The following is an 18,573-nucleotide window of genomic DNA, read 5'->3' as shown; positions in this document are numbered from 1 at the left end:
ACAGTAATGATTTCCTGGTTAATGTCAAGTTGTCATAACAAAGACATTTTGAATAATGTTAACTTTGTATTAAAAGTGTCATAATTTACTGAATGACGCTTTATGACAACAGTCATAAATATTCATGAAGGCTTATTCATGTTCATGACAGGTGTTATGTCATGTTTATGACAGTGTCATGACAGTCTTATTCACCTCCTTCAAATAAAGTGTTACCAATGCTTCCAACTCTGGCAAAGACTATGCCAAATACTGTTTATTGTCTTCATTGAGTCAGTGATCAAGGTGTATTTTACTGAACGATCTTTAATGGTAGTGAGTGTATATATTTGATCTTGTATAAATAACAAATTATGGAAAATCTGCATTGAAAAAAGTTAAATTCAAACTCCTTTTTTTAAAATCATTGAGGTTGTTTGTTGATTTGAAAAAAAATTAAAAGCCCAAAATTGGTTGAGCGTTCATGCCCATGACGAGTATTTATTAACTTCTTATCAGAGCTGTGCATATTGTTAGATTTTTCAACCAATGACGATGTTTTTCATGTCATTACCATGTTTCTTTTTATAAATGCTACAGTGCAGCAGTACATGGGCTGCAGGGACATATGCTCTCTAACTAATTTATTGTGTTTGTTTTCCACTGCCCAGAATACAAGTTGCCATGGAAACTGTTTAATACATTCAGTAACTTTGAAGCTAAAGGAAAAAGAAAAAAAAAGTTGGACAATTCAGTGAAACGGAGGATTTCGATGAAATACAGACAGAAAAAGCACAAATCACAAAGACGCAGCTGACAATTTTGGCGTTTTTTTTTTATATTGTGGATTAACTTCAGGGTCCCTCACATAATGTTTGGTGCAGTGCTGAACGTCGGACATGTTATACATAAAATGTGGAGTTAGATATATTGTTGTTCTGCTGAAGACATCTTAAAGATTCATAAAAAGTGTTTGCATAAATCTCAGTGTTTGTGTTGATCTACCACACAAAATCTCAAAATCCAGATTTGTTTTGACTATATAGCCTGCCAAGCACAAAAAGGTAAGCTGGGAAAACCTCTCAATTTCTAACATAGTGTCTTTAGATGAGCTAAACATCAGCACAATTCATCACAATCAAATAGCATACATGCATATGGACTGTTTTTATGTCAGTTGTGGTTTTATTGTTGATGATATTTAAATAATGACTTTTGAAAGTGTAGAAAACCGTCTTTCCTTGTGGGTTTTGGAGATATTTCATCAGTTGCATCTCTGTACTATAATTAGACAGTTCCAGAGCTGCTGCTGAGAGTACAGCTGTAGAAACTGTGATCCTAAATCCTCGACTGATGATTTTCTTTTAAAGAAATTAAAGCAAACATGGTCTCTTGTAATATCAAGAAAGAGTCTCACGAGCAGCCTGTTCAATGACACTTCACATAGAAATGTCTGTTTCTATTTGCCAGCGTAGTGCAGATATGTTGTCATATTAGCAGCATTTCCCTTCATTCATTCGTTCATTCATTTTCATGCAACCAATAAACAAACTGCAGAGCATTTCTGAGCTTTTAAAACATCACAGCAGTAAAAAAAAAAAAAGGATGAAACAAAAATGTGGACAGAAATTCCAAAAGTCAAAAATCTGTTTTTGTATAACAGGGAAATGCAGATGCAATAAGAAGAGAGGCTAAACTGACTGAAAGTAAAGTAGACGAGATGAAAAGAGAAAGGAGGGGAGTGGACGCAGAGATTGATAGGGGCAGTGTGTGTGTGTGTGTGTGTTTGAGGGGAGCGTCATCCTCCGTCTGACTCATCTTTGGTGGAATTACTCTGAACTCCCAGAAGGACGACTCGTGGTTGAAAAGGTCAAGACTGTCAGTCAGATTCCACAGTCCTGTGTACCTTCCTCACATCTTGCGGGTTTTGCACACGCCTACATTTGTTTGTTTAGGAAGCGAATGAACAGAAAATATGTGTGTGTACTTGTTTACCTGTCATATTTAGGACCATTTCTGGTATATTTACTAACCCTCTGAAGACCGACAAGTCTATTGGGGAACACAACCAGAACTCCCCAGAACTCGAGGCAGACATGGAGGAGATCAGAGCCACAGTCATCCAAAGGCCTCCCAGAACGCCCAAACCCCAGGAAGATCACCAGGTCCGAAAAATTAAACAGAAAAATTCTAAAATATTCAACAAGCAGGTTTGCATCATTGCATAAAAAACACATTTGTTTAAATAAAAGTGGTAAAAACAAAAACCTTGTGAATAAGATTAAAAATTTAACTGTTCAGATTTTTCTGAGTGTTTTTCACTCTGAACCTCCTGCATTCGGCTTGGAAAAAAAAACCCAAGGTCTCAGCTTTCATCCAGATTTATATTACGTCAAATTAAAACACTGGAGATGACCATGAATTCATGACCTGCATGATGAGAAGATAAAATATCACATCTTATGGTTTGTATTCCAAGTATTATCAAACATTTGGGAAGTTTCAAAATCAAAATTGTAATGGTCGTCTGTCTTTTTTACTTCATTTAATAACAAGATGCTTCTTTTGAGTTTTAGGTTTTTTTATGTGTTGGATTATTTTCTTTTGAGTTATGTATCATAGGTCTTGCCATATTCCTTTTATTTCTAAATGGTAATTATTGTTGCTAGGGTATTTCTACATATTTCATTCATTTCTTAGCTTATGCTTATGTTGTGCTTCTATTTATTTCTCTTAGATTGTTGTCTGTCTTTTTCCGTTTTAGTTTTTAGCTCTGTTAATTGGTCTCCTTCCCCAGTTTTCTGCTTTCCCTTTGCCCCAGGTGAACCACATTTCCTATGATTAGCTCATCTTTTTCTATTGCCACATTACAGTATTTAAGATTTTTTTATTGTCTCTTGCTGGATTTCGCTGTCCTATTGCCTATTATTTTGTCTACCTCCTGTTTGTCAAGTTCAAGACCTGTTTGTTTCTTTTTCATTAAAAACTTTAAAGAGGACGACTTGAGTGTCTGTCTGCGCCTTGCAGACAGTGTGTAGCTGACTTTTATTCACATAGCATGTGCACGAAGTTACAAGGATGCAGACAAGTGTAACTAAATAAGAAGGCCCCAACAAGCACTGGCTGCCATGGATACCAAACACGTTGAATAACTACAAGCTTAATCTGAGAAGCCACGATCTGCAGTCCTTCCTTGGCTACAAGGCAGATGATTGGATTTTCAGCTTGCATCGAGTCCTTCATGTTTTCAGTATGAGAATTTATTTCTAATGGTGGCCCTGATCATATTTCCATCGCTTTCAAACAGAAGTCTGCTTGTTACAGCGGAGTAAACATTAAGTACACAGAAAAATATTGTTTGCAGGTTCTGAGCAGAGATCCATCACTTCAGCTTGTCATGCAGAACACAGCATATGACTCATCACTATAGGAACTGATCAAATAGATGCTATTATTTGCTAAGAATAAAACAATGTTATCGATAGCTCCAATGCCAAGCTGAAAGCAAAACTGACACATTCACTAGGGTGAGTATTTTGCAAAGGTATTCAGGTTGCTAAAAAAAAAACTTGGGATGGCAGCATTAAACTGTGGGGAACACCACAGTTTAAGGGATATGAAAACTTGTACAATGCCTCATTTCATGCCACATGGAAAGAAAAACTGTTGAAAATCATAAACAATGCTGTAACTTTTGAACCAATTCATCATGAAAACCTAAAACTTCTTCTTTACCTAAATGTGGCTGTTCACTGCGGTGCATTTCCAATGTTTTTTGTACAGATATAGTAAATGTGTTTTGGTGATAAAAGGTCAGCCCCTTCATGCTAACGTAGCATCTATATTCTAGAGCAGGACTGTCAAACTAATTGGGTCACATCAGCATCATGAATGTTCTCAAAGGGTCGGTTGTTCCAGAATGACCTATTGACAAAACTGATAAAAATATTAATAAATAACTACCTCATTTGATAAGTTCTTCTTAAAATAAAATCATATTGAACATCTTTTAACACCGATTAGTCCCTCCAGGATTTTGTGATTGTTTTTTGGGATTTTATTGCAATCAAAATCACTGATTTTGAGGCGCTAACTTAAAATATCTGTGCTCATTTAAGACTGCAAATGTGACTTCCTGTTATTCGCCACATCAATCGCGGGTCAGAAGTGAGACATATTGCCACCTGCAGGTGGGAGTTAGCATCACTTAAACCCAGTGTTTTCAACCATTTCACAAGTTTATTTGCGCTAAACCGGTGGAAAAAATGTGGGAGTCTGTTGATTTTTTCAGCGAATTTCCGATTGATGTAGCTTGACAGTATGCCGTTACAAAACTGCTTTGATTTGATAAAATAATACTTGAGCACAAAACGGTGATCTTCAAGGTCCTATTTATGCGTCCCTCTGGAGTCTCACATAAAAAGCTATAATCTTGAGTTTGATCTCGATTTTTTTGACACATATGATCTAGATACCAAAAGAGAAAGGTACCTATATTGGTATATTAGGCACCTTTTTAAGGTTACAAGGTAACGGCATGGTCAAAGGCAGGTAGGAGAAAAATATCTTCATGCTGTCCATTTACTGGTTGCTCTACTCTGAAGCACCTACAGGAAACAGTCTTTGATCCCAGCAGGACGAGGACTGTGTGTCCTGACTAATTAACAGTCCACTGACATCTGAGCAGAGAGTTTGGCAGCTGCTGGGTTGCAGGCAGCTGGAGCTTGCCTGCTTCCTATTCTTTCATGTGCATTACCATGGTGATGAGTTGTACTTACATGACACATATTGTATGCAGCAGAGGCAGATAGCTCTTATCGCACTCATTTCTTTTTGTCTGACCACCTTCAGCTGATCAGTGTCAGAGTGATGCATTGTTTCCTGCTGGTTTACTGTTATGGCGGCTGTCATTTCTCTTCTAAACAGAGGAAACCTTCACCATCACTGACAGGTTAGAGGGCGTTCACTGCTCTGACTCATGCTTCACACACTTATTCCCCTTAACCACGTAATTATAATAAAGCAGGACTCTATTTAAATTCCTTTAATTACATTATGGAGAATATATGTGCACCTTGTAATAAAAACAAAACCAAAGTCAAATGAAATATGTCAGAATTTTGAAATTGGTGGAACTACATTTGGTTCTTTTCATTTTATTATGATTATGTTGGTCCTTAATTGTAATGTACAGTACTTTTGACTGGCTCTTTTTTTTTTTTTTAAATTCTCATTAATCACAGCTTTCTCAACGATCTACCATCCCAGGTCAACATTTGCACTTTGCAACATTTTCATTCTTGTCTTTTCTTAGCAATCTTTTAGATTCACTCGTCTGATGAGGAAGAGTGCCTGTTACAAGATCAGATTTTCAAGAAGCTTGTTGAACAGAGGGCCAATTTTTGGCTCCAGATACAATGTTAGTTATAAACTTCACTCTTCACCCAACATTTACAAAGAAATGTTCTGTAGTCACAGATTATGTGCAAATTGTTGGCCCTCTTTAACTGTGCTAGTTGAATTAATGGCATTTTATGCTCATTGGCCACTTTATTGGATGACTAGTGAAAAACTGGGTTACAGGCATTATTCTAAGTTCTATTGAAACATTTTGCAAAGATATAAAAACTTTCTCTGAGATTTTGGTCCATATTAACGTGACAGCATCACACTGTTTTGTAGATTTCCTTTCTGACATTTTTAAAGCGATTTTCCCGTTTGAGGAAGTTTCAATTGAGCTCTATTGGACTGTTGAAGCCAGTGCAAGTAGCGCAACTGCTCCTTCAAGTTGAAAGAAGTCTTCAATCTTCAAAGAAGTTGAAAGAATTCAGATGGTCAGACATCTGATCAACAGCAGCCGGGAAGAAAATTTGGGAAAACCACAAGAACTTCTTGTCTGGCCTGGGAAGGCCTTGGGATCCCCCAGAAGGAACTGGAGGAGGTCGCCCAGAGAAAAGGATGCTGACACTTTTAAAAGTGTTCCTGGTCCATCACACCTGAAAATGGTAGAATTGCCTCCTGAGTATGTAGTTTAGTTCTCCAGAGTCCTTCTAATGGCCTATGGGACCCATATAGTCTGCCCTCCTTTCCCCCACATGGGGCCCACCTGGGCATGCTGGCTGGGTAATGGCCTGTTTATTTGACTCAGGTGCGTCGAAGCAGAGATATTTCAAAGTTTAACACTCCTGGACCTGTTAACCCTGTGAGCAGAACTTAATATAATCCAATTAAAATATAACATACAATTTTATTGACATAATTCTGGAGCTTGTGTGTCCTCATGCTTGTTGTCATGTAGGTTGTGGATGTCCGTTAAACACTGCGCAACACAAGACATTACGTGCTGCTTGATCCCGCTGTCATTAACAGCTTTCGGGCTCCATCTTGTGGTCGTATAAAATCATTACAAGTTCAAGAGACGAGCGTTGCTCCTCCGCCAAGTTGGCTCACACGTCAGAGTGAAACCTGTACTGGTGAGTGGACGTGTACTGTCGGCGTCATGCGGTTCCCGGATGCGCCGAACACAAACATGGACCGGGTGGTGGTGGAAGTCCCGATCAACAACGGTGAGATTTTTCAGAGTTCCACGCCTGGCGCGTCTCGGGAGGCCTAACGCCAACATGCCCAGCACCGCAGTCGCCTCGGTGCACTTGTGCACAGATGCTCCACCTCCTCTGACGCGGTGGAAGTGCTGCTGCTGCAGCCCCTGTGGGGTTACTGGCTGTTGTTCACGCTGAGTGCTTTACTTCTGTATCTGCAAGTCGCTTATACACAGAATGCCAAGCTGCTGTTTTCTGTCAAACATGATCTGTTTTCTCTTTTTCTTAAAAATCACTTATGTGGTGCTAAGTTAGTGGGAAGGGATCAAATAAAGCTTTTCTGATTGGATCCCTCTCTGACTCACATTACTTAAGTTTGAAGCCAGGAAATGTGGTTTTGCTGAAGCGCCTAAACTCTGGTAGAGTTGTATTTTCATAGGCCGTTTATTTATGATCGTCATACATTATCTGCAACTCTTATATTACTTTTAAAATGTTTGAATTCTTTATATTGCGTGAGTCAGCATTGTTCTTTGTAAAAAACAATAATACATTTCTTCACAACTCATTCACAAAAATGTATTTATTTCATATGATAAACCAAGACAAAGTAATGTGTAACTCTTATGTAGAAGGAAACAAATACATAATTTAACAATTGCTATTAATAATCCTAAAAGTCCATTATTTATCCAGATTTTTGGAATAAAAATCTTGTAGCAACTCATTGCAGATTTGTTTGGATATGTCCCTGCTAGCTCTAGAGTTGTAGCAACTGATTTTTTAGGTTTTTTTTCCTTAAGTTTTTTGTTTTTTTAGAATGGCTAGGGTGTTCATCGGAACCTGAATTTTCAAGCGGTACCAGAGATTCTCAACTGGATTTAGGTTTGGACCTTTATGCCATTCAAGTCACACAAGACCTTTTAAGAGATTTTCTTCTAGGATTGCTCTATATTTAGCTCCAACCGTCTTGTCATTTACTCTGACTTGTTTCCCTGTCCCTGCTGATGAAAAGCATCCCTACAGCATTATGTTTCATGGGGGGACGGTGTGTTCATTGTATGGTGCTGGCTTCCCCAAACGCAGTTTGCGTTTGCATGCTCTGACCAAAGGACTTTCTACGTATTAGCTTAGTTCTTTTTACATGGATTCTGGTGAACTTGCAGACAGGCTTCATATGTTTTTAAAAGGATGACTATAATGGTTGTCATTCTAAATGTGAACATCTGGAGAACCTCGAGAACCTGAACATTTCGGCTGCTTCTCCACTTAATCCTCTTCTTGCTATTCGTGCTGAAAAGAAAAATCGTGATCTGCCGCCATTATGTTTCGTGGTGGGAATGGTGTTTTCAGAGTGTTCACAAAGACACAAAACAAAACTCCTGTTTTTCCAGACCTTTTCCCATTATGCTACAACGTGTTCTTCTAATAATTTCTGCTTCTAACTGAAGAGTTTTCTATTTCCTGCCCCTTTCACAGCGCCCCGAAAGCGTCAGGTGCGTTTCTCGGCGAGGCATGACATCATCCTTCTGAGGGAGGTCATCGCCCAGAACCCGTTCGGTTCTAAAGAGCCAGGTGGGTTTTTGTTTCTTTGAAGACACTATTCTACTGTAAACACAAACATGGGTCAAACTGCAGCCTTTATTTGATATGCTATGTTCTGCTGTCGTTCGCTTTGTCAGGGCGGATGTGGGCCAGGGTGGGGGAGATCATCACCGCGGCCCTCCAGGAGGAGAGCTTCGAGGTAGATGCCAGGAGATGTCGGGAGAGGACCATGTTGCTGCTGGACTACTACAAGAAACAAGACTTTCCCAGTTTGCGCAGGTTGGTTTACTTTCATACCTTATAGTAAGTGCAACGTTTGACAAGGGGATGTCAAACATGTGTCATGGCATGTTATCAAACTCATGCTACCGGAATGAGTGCTTTGCTTTTAACACAGGTTTGGAACGGAGAAGTTGTATGCCCAAAAGGAAGATTTGCTCCACGAGGTTTTGGAGCTAGAGGCTGAGAAGGGGCTGCTGGTCAGTGGTGACGGTGCAAAATATCAAGTGAGCGTCAGTGGAACCATGTTCAGTAATAAGACATTTTTAACAATTTGGACTTTTGCCTTGCAGCAAGAAAAAAGGTCTCAAGTTTCGAGGTGCCCAGGCTCCTAACATCTGGCATTTTTCCATGTAGAGTTGGAATAATCTGTATGTCTCTGCTCAGGATTTCTCTCTGTTTTTATCCTTTGTTTTTATCCTTACAGTCCAAAACACTCATTTGAAATGCAGAAATAGTTAGAACTTAGATCAACTAAAATTGACTAATCATCACCTTGAACTGTGTCTGTTCTAAATGTAGCTGAGTTGGCATATGTATTCTACATTAAAAAAAAAAATAGTTTTGTTTGTAAAGCTTTTTTTTTTATCTGTCATGTTCAGGATGAAGAGCCAAGGAATCATCTAATAGAGGAACTAACTCTTACAGAACCAGACAAGCCTAACGTCACACGGCTGCCCCCTTTAGGTAATACAGATTCACTGCGCTTTGCAGCACATCAAAGTAAAGGCCTTTATTTTGTACATTTAAAAAAAATGTTTCAGAGATATATCGAGAAGGGTGAAAAATTCAATATGACTCTGTACAAAAAATCTGATATAAACATTTGTAGAACTAGCTGATTGGTCCACAAAATCAAGTGTTTGTTGACTTTTTTAAAAATGTGGAGCTTTCTCTTCAGCTGAAGCACCTATATATTTTCTTTGTGTTTCTTAGATATTTTGGAATAATCCCTGCCTGCTCCGTTTCCTCCTGGTTCTAACGTTTGTCTCGCAGTTACAGAAGCAGAAGAAGAGCGTGAGCACATGGCAGAGCTGTCAGCGGCGCCCACAGCCAAGCGGCCCTGCCAGTGTTGCTGCCAGACCTACTCAGAGATCCTGAGCTTTCTGGAGAAGCGCTCGGAGGCGGAGCAGCGGCTCCGGGAGGAGGAGCTTTCTCTACGTCGAGAAGAGCTGGAGATTCAGAGGAGTGGGATTTCTTTTGCTGAATTTAACTCCAGCTTTGCTTTATCAGAAATTGGGGGTTCAAAGATTTGTCTGTGCTCAGTGTTAAAATTCAACATTTTATACAATGTGCCAAGTGGTGGCTCTGTTCACTCATCACCTCATGCATGGTTACTGGAATGAAAATATGTGTTCTTTGTCAGTAAACAATCGTTTGTCATTCTTCATTTCAGGTAAGATCGCTCTGGAGAGAGAACGTCTGGAAGCGGAGAGAAAAGAGAGGGAGCGGCGGTTTGAACTGGAGAGCCAGGAGAGGCAGGTCATTTTGGACCTGCTCAAAGATAAAGTGCTGAAAGGCTAAAAGTGAGAAGCCACCACCTGCAGCACACGTAGGCAGAGGGTGGGAACATGGAAGGCGGCGCAAACTGCAGTGAAGAGGAAGAAAGACGGTAAAACTAGAAGTGAGAAGATCGAAGAGAGGAACAGTGAGCCTAGATTAAAAGTTAGGGCAGGATTGTTCTGTTGCCTTGACCTCTCTGAACAGAAGTAGTTATGAAGTTCCTCAACTGATAAAATCATGAGTTTCTGGAGCCCTTTGCATGGATAGATGCATCCGAGCCACAGCCTTTTTCTAACAAACTGTGAGAGAATTTAAATATGATGTAAACCTGTACACACTGTGCTAACAGACAGAAAACTGTAGAGTTTCAGTACACACAGTTTTATTTATTAAAACATTAAAGATGGGTTTGTAGACAGACATGTAGCTGCTGAGTTAAGGTGAAAGTATATAAGATCTCCTATTTTTTACTTTTAGTGGCAGCCATAATATTAATCTTAAGACTTCATATTTGTGTTACGCTGCTTTGGATAACATGCTGCTAATGTTTATTTCAAGTGTTATGCTGATAAAGGAAAGTTACCACCAACTTAAAGAGAATCTTTTCCCCTTTTGTCTCATCACCATTTACTAGAACCACACAGGAAAATTCTCTATTGGACCTCAGAGAGTCTAGATTTGCAGTAAAATCTCCTCTAGTGTCCCCCAGGGTCGTGACCTTAGTTCCCTGCTGGTTACTCTTTACACCCATACCGCACCTTGCAAACGTCTACATTATTACTGCAAATCTCCATTTCTTTCTTCATTTCCTTACATCCATTCAGACATCCATCTATTATCTTAATTCAATTCAGTTTAATTCATAACATGTCATCTCAAGGTTACAAAAAAGTCATTTTAATCGATCCGAGTGATCAAATAGGCCAGTCCATTTCGATTCATTATTCAAATTAGTTTAAAAACTTTTCTATCTTAAGAAACCTAATAGATTGCATCGAGTCATTGACTTGCAGCAATCTTTTTGGTAAATAATTTTATTATAAAGTGACAAGAAAATATATTTATTGAAGAGATACAAAGAAGGGCAGGGATGTGGAAAAAAAACACAGTGTGAGATTAACCCCTAAGTGTTTGCCTTTTAGGAACACACAAAGAAATTTCTCAAGCTCACCGAAAACGCTGGGTCCTTTCTGAACCGCACCAGTAAACACAAGCTTGAACGATGAATAAACAGTGGAGTTTTGCCACTCCAGCAGATGGCAGTAGCGGAGTTAAACTTATGAAAGAACACGAGAAAGAAGAACAAGAGAAAGAATGGGAGCTCTCTGATTGGCTCTCTTGAACGTCACTGTTTGCACCATCCAATGAACGTCTGCCTGGGGGCGGTGTTATTACTGCAGCTGAAAGAATGCTGCGTAGTGAACAGATTTCAATTCTCAAAACGGAGTTTAGTTTCAGTCGAACTTTGCTGGATGTGCATTTATCTGAGTTATCGTTCAGATTCAGTGCAGTCAGCTGTTAAAACAGCTCGTCTCTTCTGAAAGCCTCACTCACCGCATGAAAACACTCAACTCAGCCGAGCTCATAGTCAGTGTTGGTTCAGTCTTTTTGTTTCTTCTCCATCAAGCGCTTCACCTCTGACTCCACGTGACGTGGGAAACATGTGGCCTTTGTGTTTTTTAGTTTACACGCAGAGCTGAGGACACATACTGTGGGTTTCCTGACATCCACGGGGGACTTTTAAGATTTTTCTCTCGGTTTGCTTTTGGGGTCAAACCTCAACACATTTCTCATATTTGCCAAAGCAAAGCAGAATGCCCATAAGGCGTTTTGGAGGTCACAGGTCCCTGGTTCCTTACTCTCAGACTTCCAAGCTGTCGTATGGCTACACAAAAATGAATATCTCAAGAAGCGACTATCGGGTTTTTTCTGCCAACTCTTCCACTGCCTGCACCGAGCTGGCCAAGAGGATAACAGAGTGAGTCTAATTCTTTTATGAGTGTCGTTAAGAATAATAACCGAGTGAATGTGCAGTTATTTGCCCATTTTCTACGTACCCTGTTGCAGGAGTGTATAAGTTTATCAATAAACAAAACATGGCAACGGTATAACTGTGTTTTATTACTAACATTGGGAAAGAAGTATGGTGGATTTCCAGGTAAAATTCCTGAATTAGAGGACGCAGCGTACGCTCTAGTTACTGCATGTTTGCTCTTCTATTCCTGTCAAAGGTTTTGCCATTACAAACAAGACATTCCGGGTTTCTAACGAGTGTGAAAAAGCATGAAAATAAGAAAATGTTCAGGTCTGAGTGAACATGGAGAAATAAATTTGTTTCCAGACTATAGTTCCACGAAATACTACGTGCACAGTTATCAGGCAAGTTGTATTTTTGAGGAGGATTAATGTTGTAATGTATATAGTACAAAACTGTCAGTCCAGAAATGCTAAAAACACCTCAGATATGAATGCTTAATAAAATAAAATAAAAAAATAAACTTTTGGCTTTCTTATGATAATATCTGTTGGGAAATTGATGTTGTGCAAAATCATTATCCAGCAAAATTAAAATGTTCCAATTCCAGGTTATTTACTGAAGTGAGAATAATAAACCAGCAACTCAAAATCTACAAATAAACATTTCTAAGATGAAAAAACAACTGTGGTTCAGCAACCACTGCCTCCCACTGTTCAGAAAAACACCCCTCCCTCCTTTCCTCTGACTATGTACTATTCCTTTCCTTTTTATCTCAGGACTTGTGTATCTGAAAAGCACAGAACATGTTGTTCTTCCATTGGTTTACATTCCAAACATGCTAAAAGAAACTGGGATGTTTTGCTTTTGACACATTTCACAAATGAACAGTGAAAAAGATTTCTGATTTCTCAGTGTTTAACCAGCGATTGGTACACTGCTATTTCTATTGATCTAGATCTTGAATCTGCTTTATTTAATCTTTTACTTTGTTTATGGATCAGCTCTTCAGAGTTCTAAGTCATTGTGTGTCACTCTATGCAAAAAAAAAATATATATCTAATGCTAACTCCATAATGCTAATCTGAAGCCAGTCTACCAATTGGTAATGCACCACTTGGTATAGTGCTGTTAGATTTCTTTTTAGGAATGTCACCTTTCTGTTGATGTCTCTGAAAAACACTTATTTCTCTTAGAAAACAGTTTAATCATCAAAATGTCTAATTTGTGTTTATTTTAAGTCAGATTTAATACTTTATTTTGACAGACGCCTGGGTGTGGAGCTGGGCAGGTCGGTAGTTTATCAGGAGTCAAACACAGGTAAGGCTTAGCTGTGTCCAGATAACTGCTGACCCACTCTATAAGGACTTTATCGCATCTCAACCCACAGTGATTTTTTTCTTTTCTTTTCTGCAGAGACTCGAGTAGAGGTAAAGGAATCTGTCCGAGGACAAGACATTTTTATTATTCAGACCATTCCAAGGTAATTTTAGACTTTTAATCGTGCAGCTACACACTAATATATTAAAACTGAATTATTGAGCTTATTTAATGAGCAACAAAAGAAACTAAATAAATTATGGAAGGACATTCAGGAGAAGAATGCACAAAAAAATAAGGACAAAAAAAAGTACGAACTTGTTGAATTCCTGTGACATGAACCAGAATATAACAATGATCTAATCTGTGCTGGAGCTGCCAAATATATCAAAAAGCAAACTTCATAACTTACCATCTCAAAGGGCTACTCGCCTGCATTATTTGGTACGGTATTATACTCCAAGTGGCCGACGTGCATGCTTTGCATATTGATAATAAATCTGGCCAGTGGGATGGATTGTGACCATCCTTAATGTTCACACCTGAAGTACGCTTAATAGCTAACCTGTGCTGTTGATATTGTTATTGTAAAAATAGCATATTATTGGGAAAATATATGTAGGTAAATCCTTTTAGCAATTGCAAGTTTCAGCAATAATCATGATTATGCTGAAATTGTATTTGTTTCCCTTTTTTTTTTTATTTAACTAGCTAGAAAGCAGATATCACGTTGCTCAGCTTTTATTTGTGACTCTCAACCAGACGTTTAACCCCTGCTTTGATTTTTCAGGGACGTCAACACGGCCGTCATGGAGCTGCTGGTGATGGCTTACGCTCTGAAGACATCGTGTGCCAAGAACATCATTGGGGTCATTCCCTACTTTCCCTACAGCAAGCAGTGCAAGATGAGGAAGAGAGGATCCATCGTCTGCAAGCTGCTCGCTTCCATGTTGGCTAAAGCCGGTGAGCCAGAGCTGCACATTTACAACTGGGAAGCCAGTCACTGTTGGTATGCTGTGGTAAGGTTTGCACAGCTGTGGACTAAACTAAGTGATTCCCACTAATTACTTTCTTAATGTTTGTGTTCATGATCTAAAAACTCATTTTAAATATAATAAATCAAATTTCGATACATTTTTGTGACTTCCTTTGACGTCAGGAAGTCATCATCTGAAGCCTCAACATCAGAAGTGATAAACTCCAAAAGTTTATCACTGCTGTCGACATGTGACTATGTGCAATGCTTTTGCATAGCTCAGAATAGCTCAGTTTTCACAAACCAAACCACCGAGTTGAAGCAGTTGGAGCCACAAACTACGACTCGGTCACATTTCATAGCGTAACCTACTTTTTGCACCATTTCGAAGCAGCTGGAAACATGATGTCTGTGCAGACTTAAAGTCTGGAAATTATTCTTGATAAAGGTTATTTGATCGTAGAAAATTAGTTTCATGATTATATTACCCAAAGCTTGGGAACAATTTACAGATTCTTGAATGTGCTGCATTCATTCCTTCAAAAGAATTACCGTAATTTCCAGACTATAAGCATCTACTTTTTCCACGCGATTTGAACACTGCAGTGCGGCTGACGGATCTCTGTAGATTTCTTTGCTATTGTCATTTTGCTCTGAAGCTCCTTGTGAACTGAAGCCTTATATTCTGTTGCAGGGCTTACTCATATCATCACTATGGATCTTCACCAGAAGGAGATCCAGGGATTCTTTAACTTCCCCATTGACAACCTCCGAGCTTCCCCTTTTCTCATCCAGTACATCCAAGAAGAGGTACATCATGCTGAAGGCACAAAATATTAAACTGTTCATTTTTCTCTGAGAAACTCAGTCTTACAGTAAAGGCTGTAGTATTTCACCTTTTTATTTCTTAGGATACACTCATAGATTCTGTCTCTTTCTTAATAGATCCCAGACTACAGGAATGCTGTCATTGTTGCAAAGTCTCCATCTGCTGCTAAACGGTAACAAGAAACTCAGAGCTTAATAATAATAATAATAATTCAAATGGTTTGCCTGATAAAACATAGTGAAGCTCTCATTTAAATCACTACAATGCCTATTTAGGTGGCCTGTTAAAAGAATTGAGTCACTATGCAAAATGACTTTTTTCTACCTTTATATCATGTTATGATGTCATTCCTTCATCAAGCAGGTTATGTTTATGTATAATGTATGCTACAATGTGTTTTTATGCTAATTTGCCTGATAAACCCAGACAAATAAAGCTGTTTCTTTTTGTTTTATTCACATGGAAACCTTTTGAATGGTAAAATCATCTTTGAATTTGAGTTTTGCCTGTGAAGAAGGAGTTGCAGATGCAATTTCTGTCCTACATTCCAATGAAACACTTCAGTATAAGGCCTTAACCTTTTTTTTTGTTTGTTTTGCGTCAACTCTTCTTTGCAGGCGTATTTTCCTTTGCCAACTCCTTTCTTCAGCCTTTGGCTCGTCTGATTAAAAGTTTCTGTAGCCATTGTTGTTTCCTTTTGTCTCCTCCATGTCTGCCTGTTTATCTGCTCCAGGGCCCAAGCTTACGCTGAGAGGCTGAGGCTCGGCCTGGCAGTGATGCATGGGGAGGCACAGCATTCCGAGTCGGACATGGCAGATGGCCGACATTCCCCCCCGCTGTCCCGGACCACAGCAGGACACACAGGCCTAGAGCTGCCATGTAAGTCGGATGACACACTATGTCAAGTAAACTGGCTTTAGTAAAATTGGAGAATTACTGAATGACAACCATTTAAGTTGATCAGCGTAGAAGCACGAACTGAGCGTGTCCTGACTCAGACCAGTAACTTATCTGTTTCTCAGTGATGATGCCGAAGGAGAAGCCTCCCATCACCGTCGTCGGAGACGTAGGTGGGAGAATTGCCATCATTGTGGTAAGCTTCGCTGGCTGCAAAGAAAATAAAAAGCATTGTTACATGCGTTATGAGAAATGTAACCAATCTGGGATTTTATGAACTTGTGCTGTACTTTATCTCTCTTGTGCTGCTGGTTTTACTCTAGGAAATTTCTCATAGAGTTGAAATATCAGGATATTGCAGTCTATTGGAGACCTTCTGCCATCTATTTCTTTTTTCTCCAGACAGTTAGGAAAAATATCTGTGATGTAAAACATGTCTTTGCTCTCTAACATGTGACCTCTTCCCCAGGATGACATCATAGATGATGTGGATGACTTTGTTGCAGCAGCAGAAAGCCTGAAGGAGAGAGGAGCGTACAAGATCTACATCATGGCTACACATGGACTGCTGTCTGCAGAAGCTCCCAGACTAATAGATGAGTCTGCTATAGATGAGGTAAAGGTCTCGTGTGAAGATTTGACAGTGAAAGAAAATATTTTGCAGCTATGAAATGATGTGCAATAAGTTAATGCATCTGAAACAATGAAAAGTGAGATTTTATGACAGCCCTTAGCAGAAATATGGAATTACTGCACTGGACAGGTTCTTTGTTTATTTGATTTTCCACCAAAAAAGGAAAAAATCAGATGTATCACAAAAGAATTAAATGGAAAAAATAAACATTCTGGCTTTATAAAGTATGTCTTTAGGAAAAGAACAAAGTGATTTCATATTTAATGGCTCATCTTTTCTCAGACCAGATGAAGAAAATTATACAGCGTCTCTTATTGGTATTTCTAAAACAGATACCTGAACAAGTCTTATTCTGGAATCTGGAGCTAAAACTGAGTGACATCAGAGCTTTAGGATATTTTCCACCTGTCAGCCATTGATAGAAAACATGGCCCAACAACACAACTGTCAGCTGAAACAATGGAAATTACTCTGAAACTCTGCTGGAAAAAGGCAAATAAACACAGTCACTGTTAGAAAGACCATCTTTCCCATGTGAAAAGGTCAGCTTGGTGTTCATGACCAGCAGACAATCCAGATCTGAGTTTAACTGAACATTTATGGAGAACTTTTCATGACAAGACACAAACCAAGTAAAGCTGGTTTGTCAGCTACTTTACAGGAATGTTGGAAAGAAAAGTACTGATTGTGATGTTTTTGATTTATTACTCCATACTGATAAAATATGTAGCATTAGTTTTACTGACATTTAGTTTCTTCAGCTGTTAATGAAAAAAAAAAATATATATATACCTGTATATATAGTCTCACAGCATTATTCTATGTATTTATTTTTTTTAGTTAAACATTGTTACATTTATTTACGAGCTCATTATTGTTGAAGAGTTAAAACAGGAAACACAACAAATGTCGGGATTTGTATTTACATGGAAATGCTTTATTAGTGAATAAATAAATATATTACAGAAGGTCAAGAGGCACACCACGTTGAATTTTTAAAATAATATATATACATCATAATATTCAAATGTAGCATCATTTTTAGAGTAAACAAATAAATAAAACAACATAAAAGAGTGAATATCAACCCAAACATTTTACTGATTAACTCAACCGAAGTCACTTTTAGTCATTTCATATGTAAATATGTTTCAAACGGTTAATTTCTAAATTCGAATATGCATTTTACAAGTTAATATTTATTCCATAAATGGTTAGAAATAGTTGGTTTTGAAATATTATTAAATTTTTAAATAAACATTTGTAGGCTTTGAATGTGTAATGATGATCATTTTGGGTTATTACCACATTTACTCAGAAATAAATCACAATCTACATAACAGTTTAGCAAATCATTTATCGACTGATTTGAATTGCGGCACCTCTGAGCCTCCATAGTTTTGCTCCAACCCACGCAGGTAGTCGTGACCAACACCGTTCCTCACGAGGTGCAGAAGCTGCAGTGTCCGAAGATCAAAACCGTGGACGTGAGTCTGATCCTGGCTGAGGCCATCCGCCGCATCCACAACGGAGAGTCCATGTCCTACCTGTTCCGCAACATCACTGTGGACGACTGAGGCGACACGAGGAGACGTTTACATTCCAGCACATTTCCACTCGCACAGACTCAGGGCAGATCTCTGCGTCGGTCTGTTCTTCCTGTCTAGGTTGCCGATAAATCTGTCGGTTTTATTTACCAAATGTCACACACGAGGCAAGAACAATAAAGTTCATGCTCAATATTACTACAGGGTCCTCACTAATGTTTTTTGTTTTCCTGTATGCTGCAACTTGTAGCAAATAAAGCTGTTACTCTTTCAGAAGTGTTGTCTTTTTTTTGTCACTTGTTTTTCTCTAGCCTGAAGTGGCACGTCTGACTTTATTGGCTGTAAATATAGACGTGATAGCACAAGCGAAGCGTGGGTACATTTCAGGAACAAGAGCTACTTCAGTTTGCCACCTTCACACCTGAACATGAAACTTTTAGTCATGCTTTCAGTCAGGAAGCAGAGGCCAAATGTGTTGATGTCCAGCTGGAATTGGATGGTTAACAATCATCATAAAGGTATTAATCTCTACCAAACATCAGGTTTTTTT

The 18,573-nt window shown here is 38.8% G+C and overlaps 2 protein-coding genes and 1 long non-coding RNA gene across 5 annotated transcripts in view; 2 read left to right on the top strand and 1 right to left on the bottom strand.

Annotated features, from left to right (window-relative positions):
* The window catches only part of LOC107838344 (uncharacterized), a 19,578-nt gene extending 1,005 nt beyond the window's left edge, over positions 1-18,573 (bottom strand). The window contains exons 1-3 of the long non-coding RNA XR_001664403.1: positions 18,561-18,573; positions 6,320-6,325; positions 5,233-5,235 (exon numbers count right to left, since the gene is read on the bottom strand). This is a non-coding gene — a long non-coding RNA (uncharacterized LOC107838344). The remainder of the gene's footprint in view (positions 1-5,232; positions 5,236-6,319; positions 6,326-18,560) is intronic.
* LOC103150102 (uncharacterized) lies at positions 4,808-10,435 on the top strand. 3 transcript variants are annotated; one of them, XM_016680445.1, is made up of 7 exons: positions 4,815-4,930; positions 7,998-8,093; positions 8,201-8,342; positions 8,461-8,569; positions 8,945-9,029; positions 9,339-9,530; positions 9,739-10,435. In XM_016680445.1, the coding sequence occupies exons 1-7, from the start codon at positions 4,849-4,851 to the stop codon at positions 9,864-9,866; spliced, it is 834 nt and encodes a 277-aa protein (XP_016535931.1). In that variant the 5' UTR covers positions 4,815-4,848; the 3' UTR covers positions 9,867-10,435. The 3 variants fall into 3 exon arrangements, with proteins under 3 accessions (XP_016535930.1, XP_016535931.1, XP_007569628.1); XM_016680444.1 differs by having other exon boundaries at positions 4,808-4,930; positions 9,339-9,830; XM_007569566.2 differs by lacking the exon at positions 4,815-4,930 and adding an exon at positions 6,395-6,545 and having other exon boundaries at positions 9,339-9,830.
* LOC103150101 (phosphoribosyl pyrophosphate synthase-associated protein 1-like) lies at positions 11,218-18,299 on the top strand. The gene is made up of 10 exons (XM_007569565.2): positions 11,218-11,823; positions 13,088-13,140; positions 13,237-13,303; positions 13,931-14,103; positions 14,811-14,926; positions 15,062-15,117; positions 15,679-15,824; positions 15,968-16,038; positions 16,312-16,458; positions 17,895-18,299. Exons 1-10 carry the CDS (start codon positions 11,660-11,662, stop codon positions 18,051-18,053), a joined length of 1,152 nt encoding a protein of 383 aa, XP_007569627.1. The 5' UTR covers positions 11,218-11,659; the 3' UTR covers positions 18,054-18,299.

The sequence above is a fragment of the Poecilia formosa genome, unplaced genomic scaffold (genome assembly GCF_000485575.1).
Source record: "Poecilia formosa unplaced genomic scaffold, Poecilia_formosa-5.1.2 Scaffold242, whole genome shotgun sequence".
In the NCBI taxonomy this organism is placed as follows: Eukaryota; Metazoa; Chordata; class Actinopteri; order Cyprinodontiformes; family Poeciliidae; genus Poecilia; species Poecilia formosa.
Note: the sequence above shows the minus strand (reverse complement) of the source record. Positions and strands in the feature narration are given on the sequence as shown.

Coding starts and splice junctions, on each gene's coding strand:
- LOC103150102 (XM_016680444.1), top strand. CDS start 4,849: ATGCATTGTTTCCTGCTGGTTTACTGTTATGGCGGCTGTCATTTCTCT. Junction 8,094..8,200: donor GTTCGGTTCTAAAGAGCCAG/GTGGGTTTTTGT, acceptor TCGCTTTGTCAG/GGCGGATGTGGGCCAGGGTG. Junction 9,030..9,338: donor CACACGGCTGCCCCCTTTAG/GTAATACAGATT, acceptor TTTGTCTCGCAG/TTACAGAAGCAGAAGAAGAG.
- LOC103150101 (XM_007569565.2), top strand. CDS start 11,660: ATGCCCATAAGGCGTTTTGGAGGTCACAGGTCCCTGGTTCCTTACTCT. Junction 13,304..13,930: donor ATTATTCAGACCATTCCAAG/GTAATTTTAGAC, acceptor TTGATTTTTCAG/GGACGTCAACACGGCCGTCA. Junction 16,459..17,894: donor ATGAGTCTGCTATAGATGAG/GTAAAGGTCTCG, acceptor CAACCCACGCAG/GTAGTCGTGACCAACACCGT.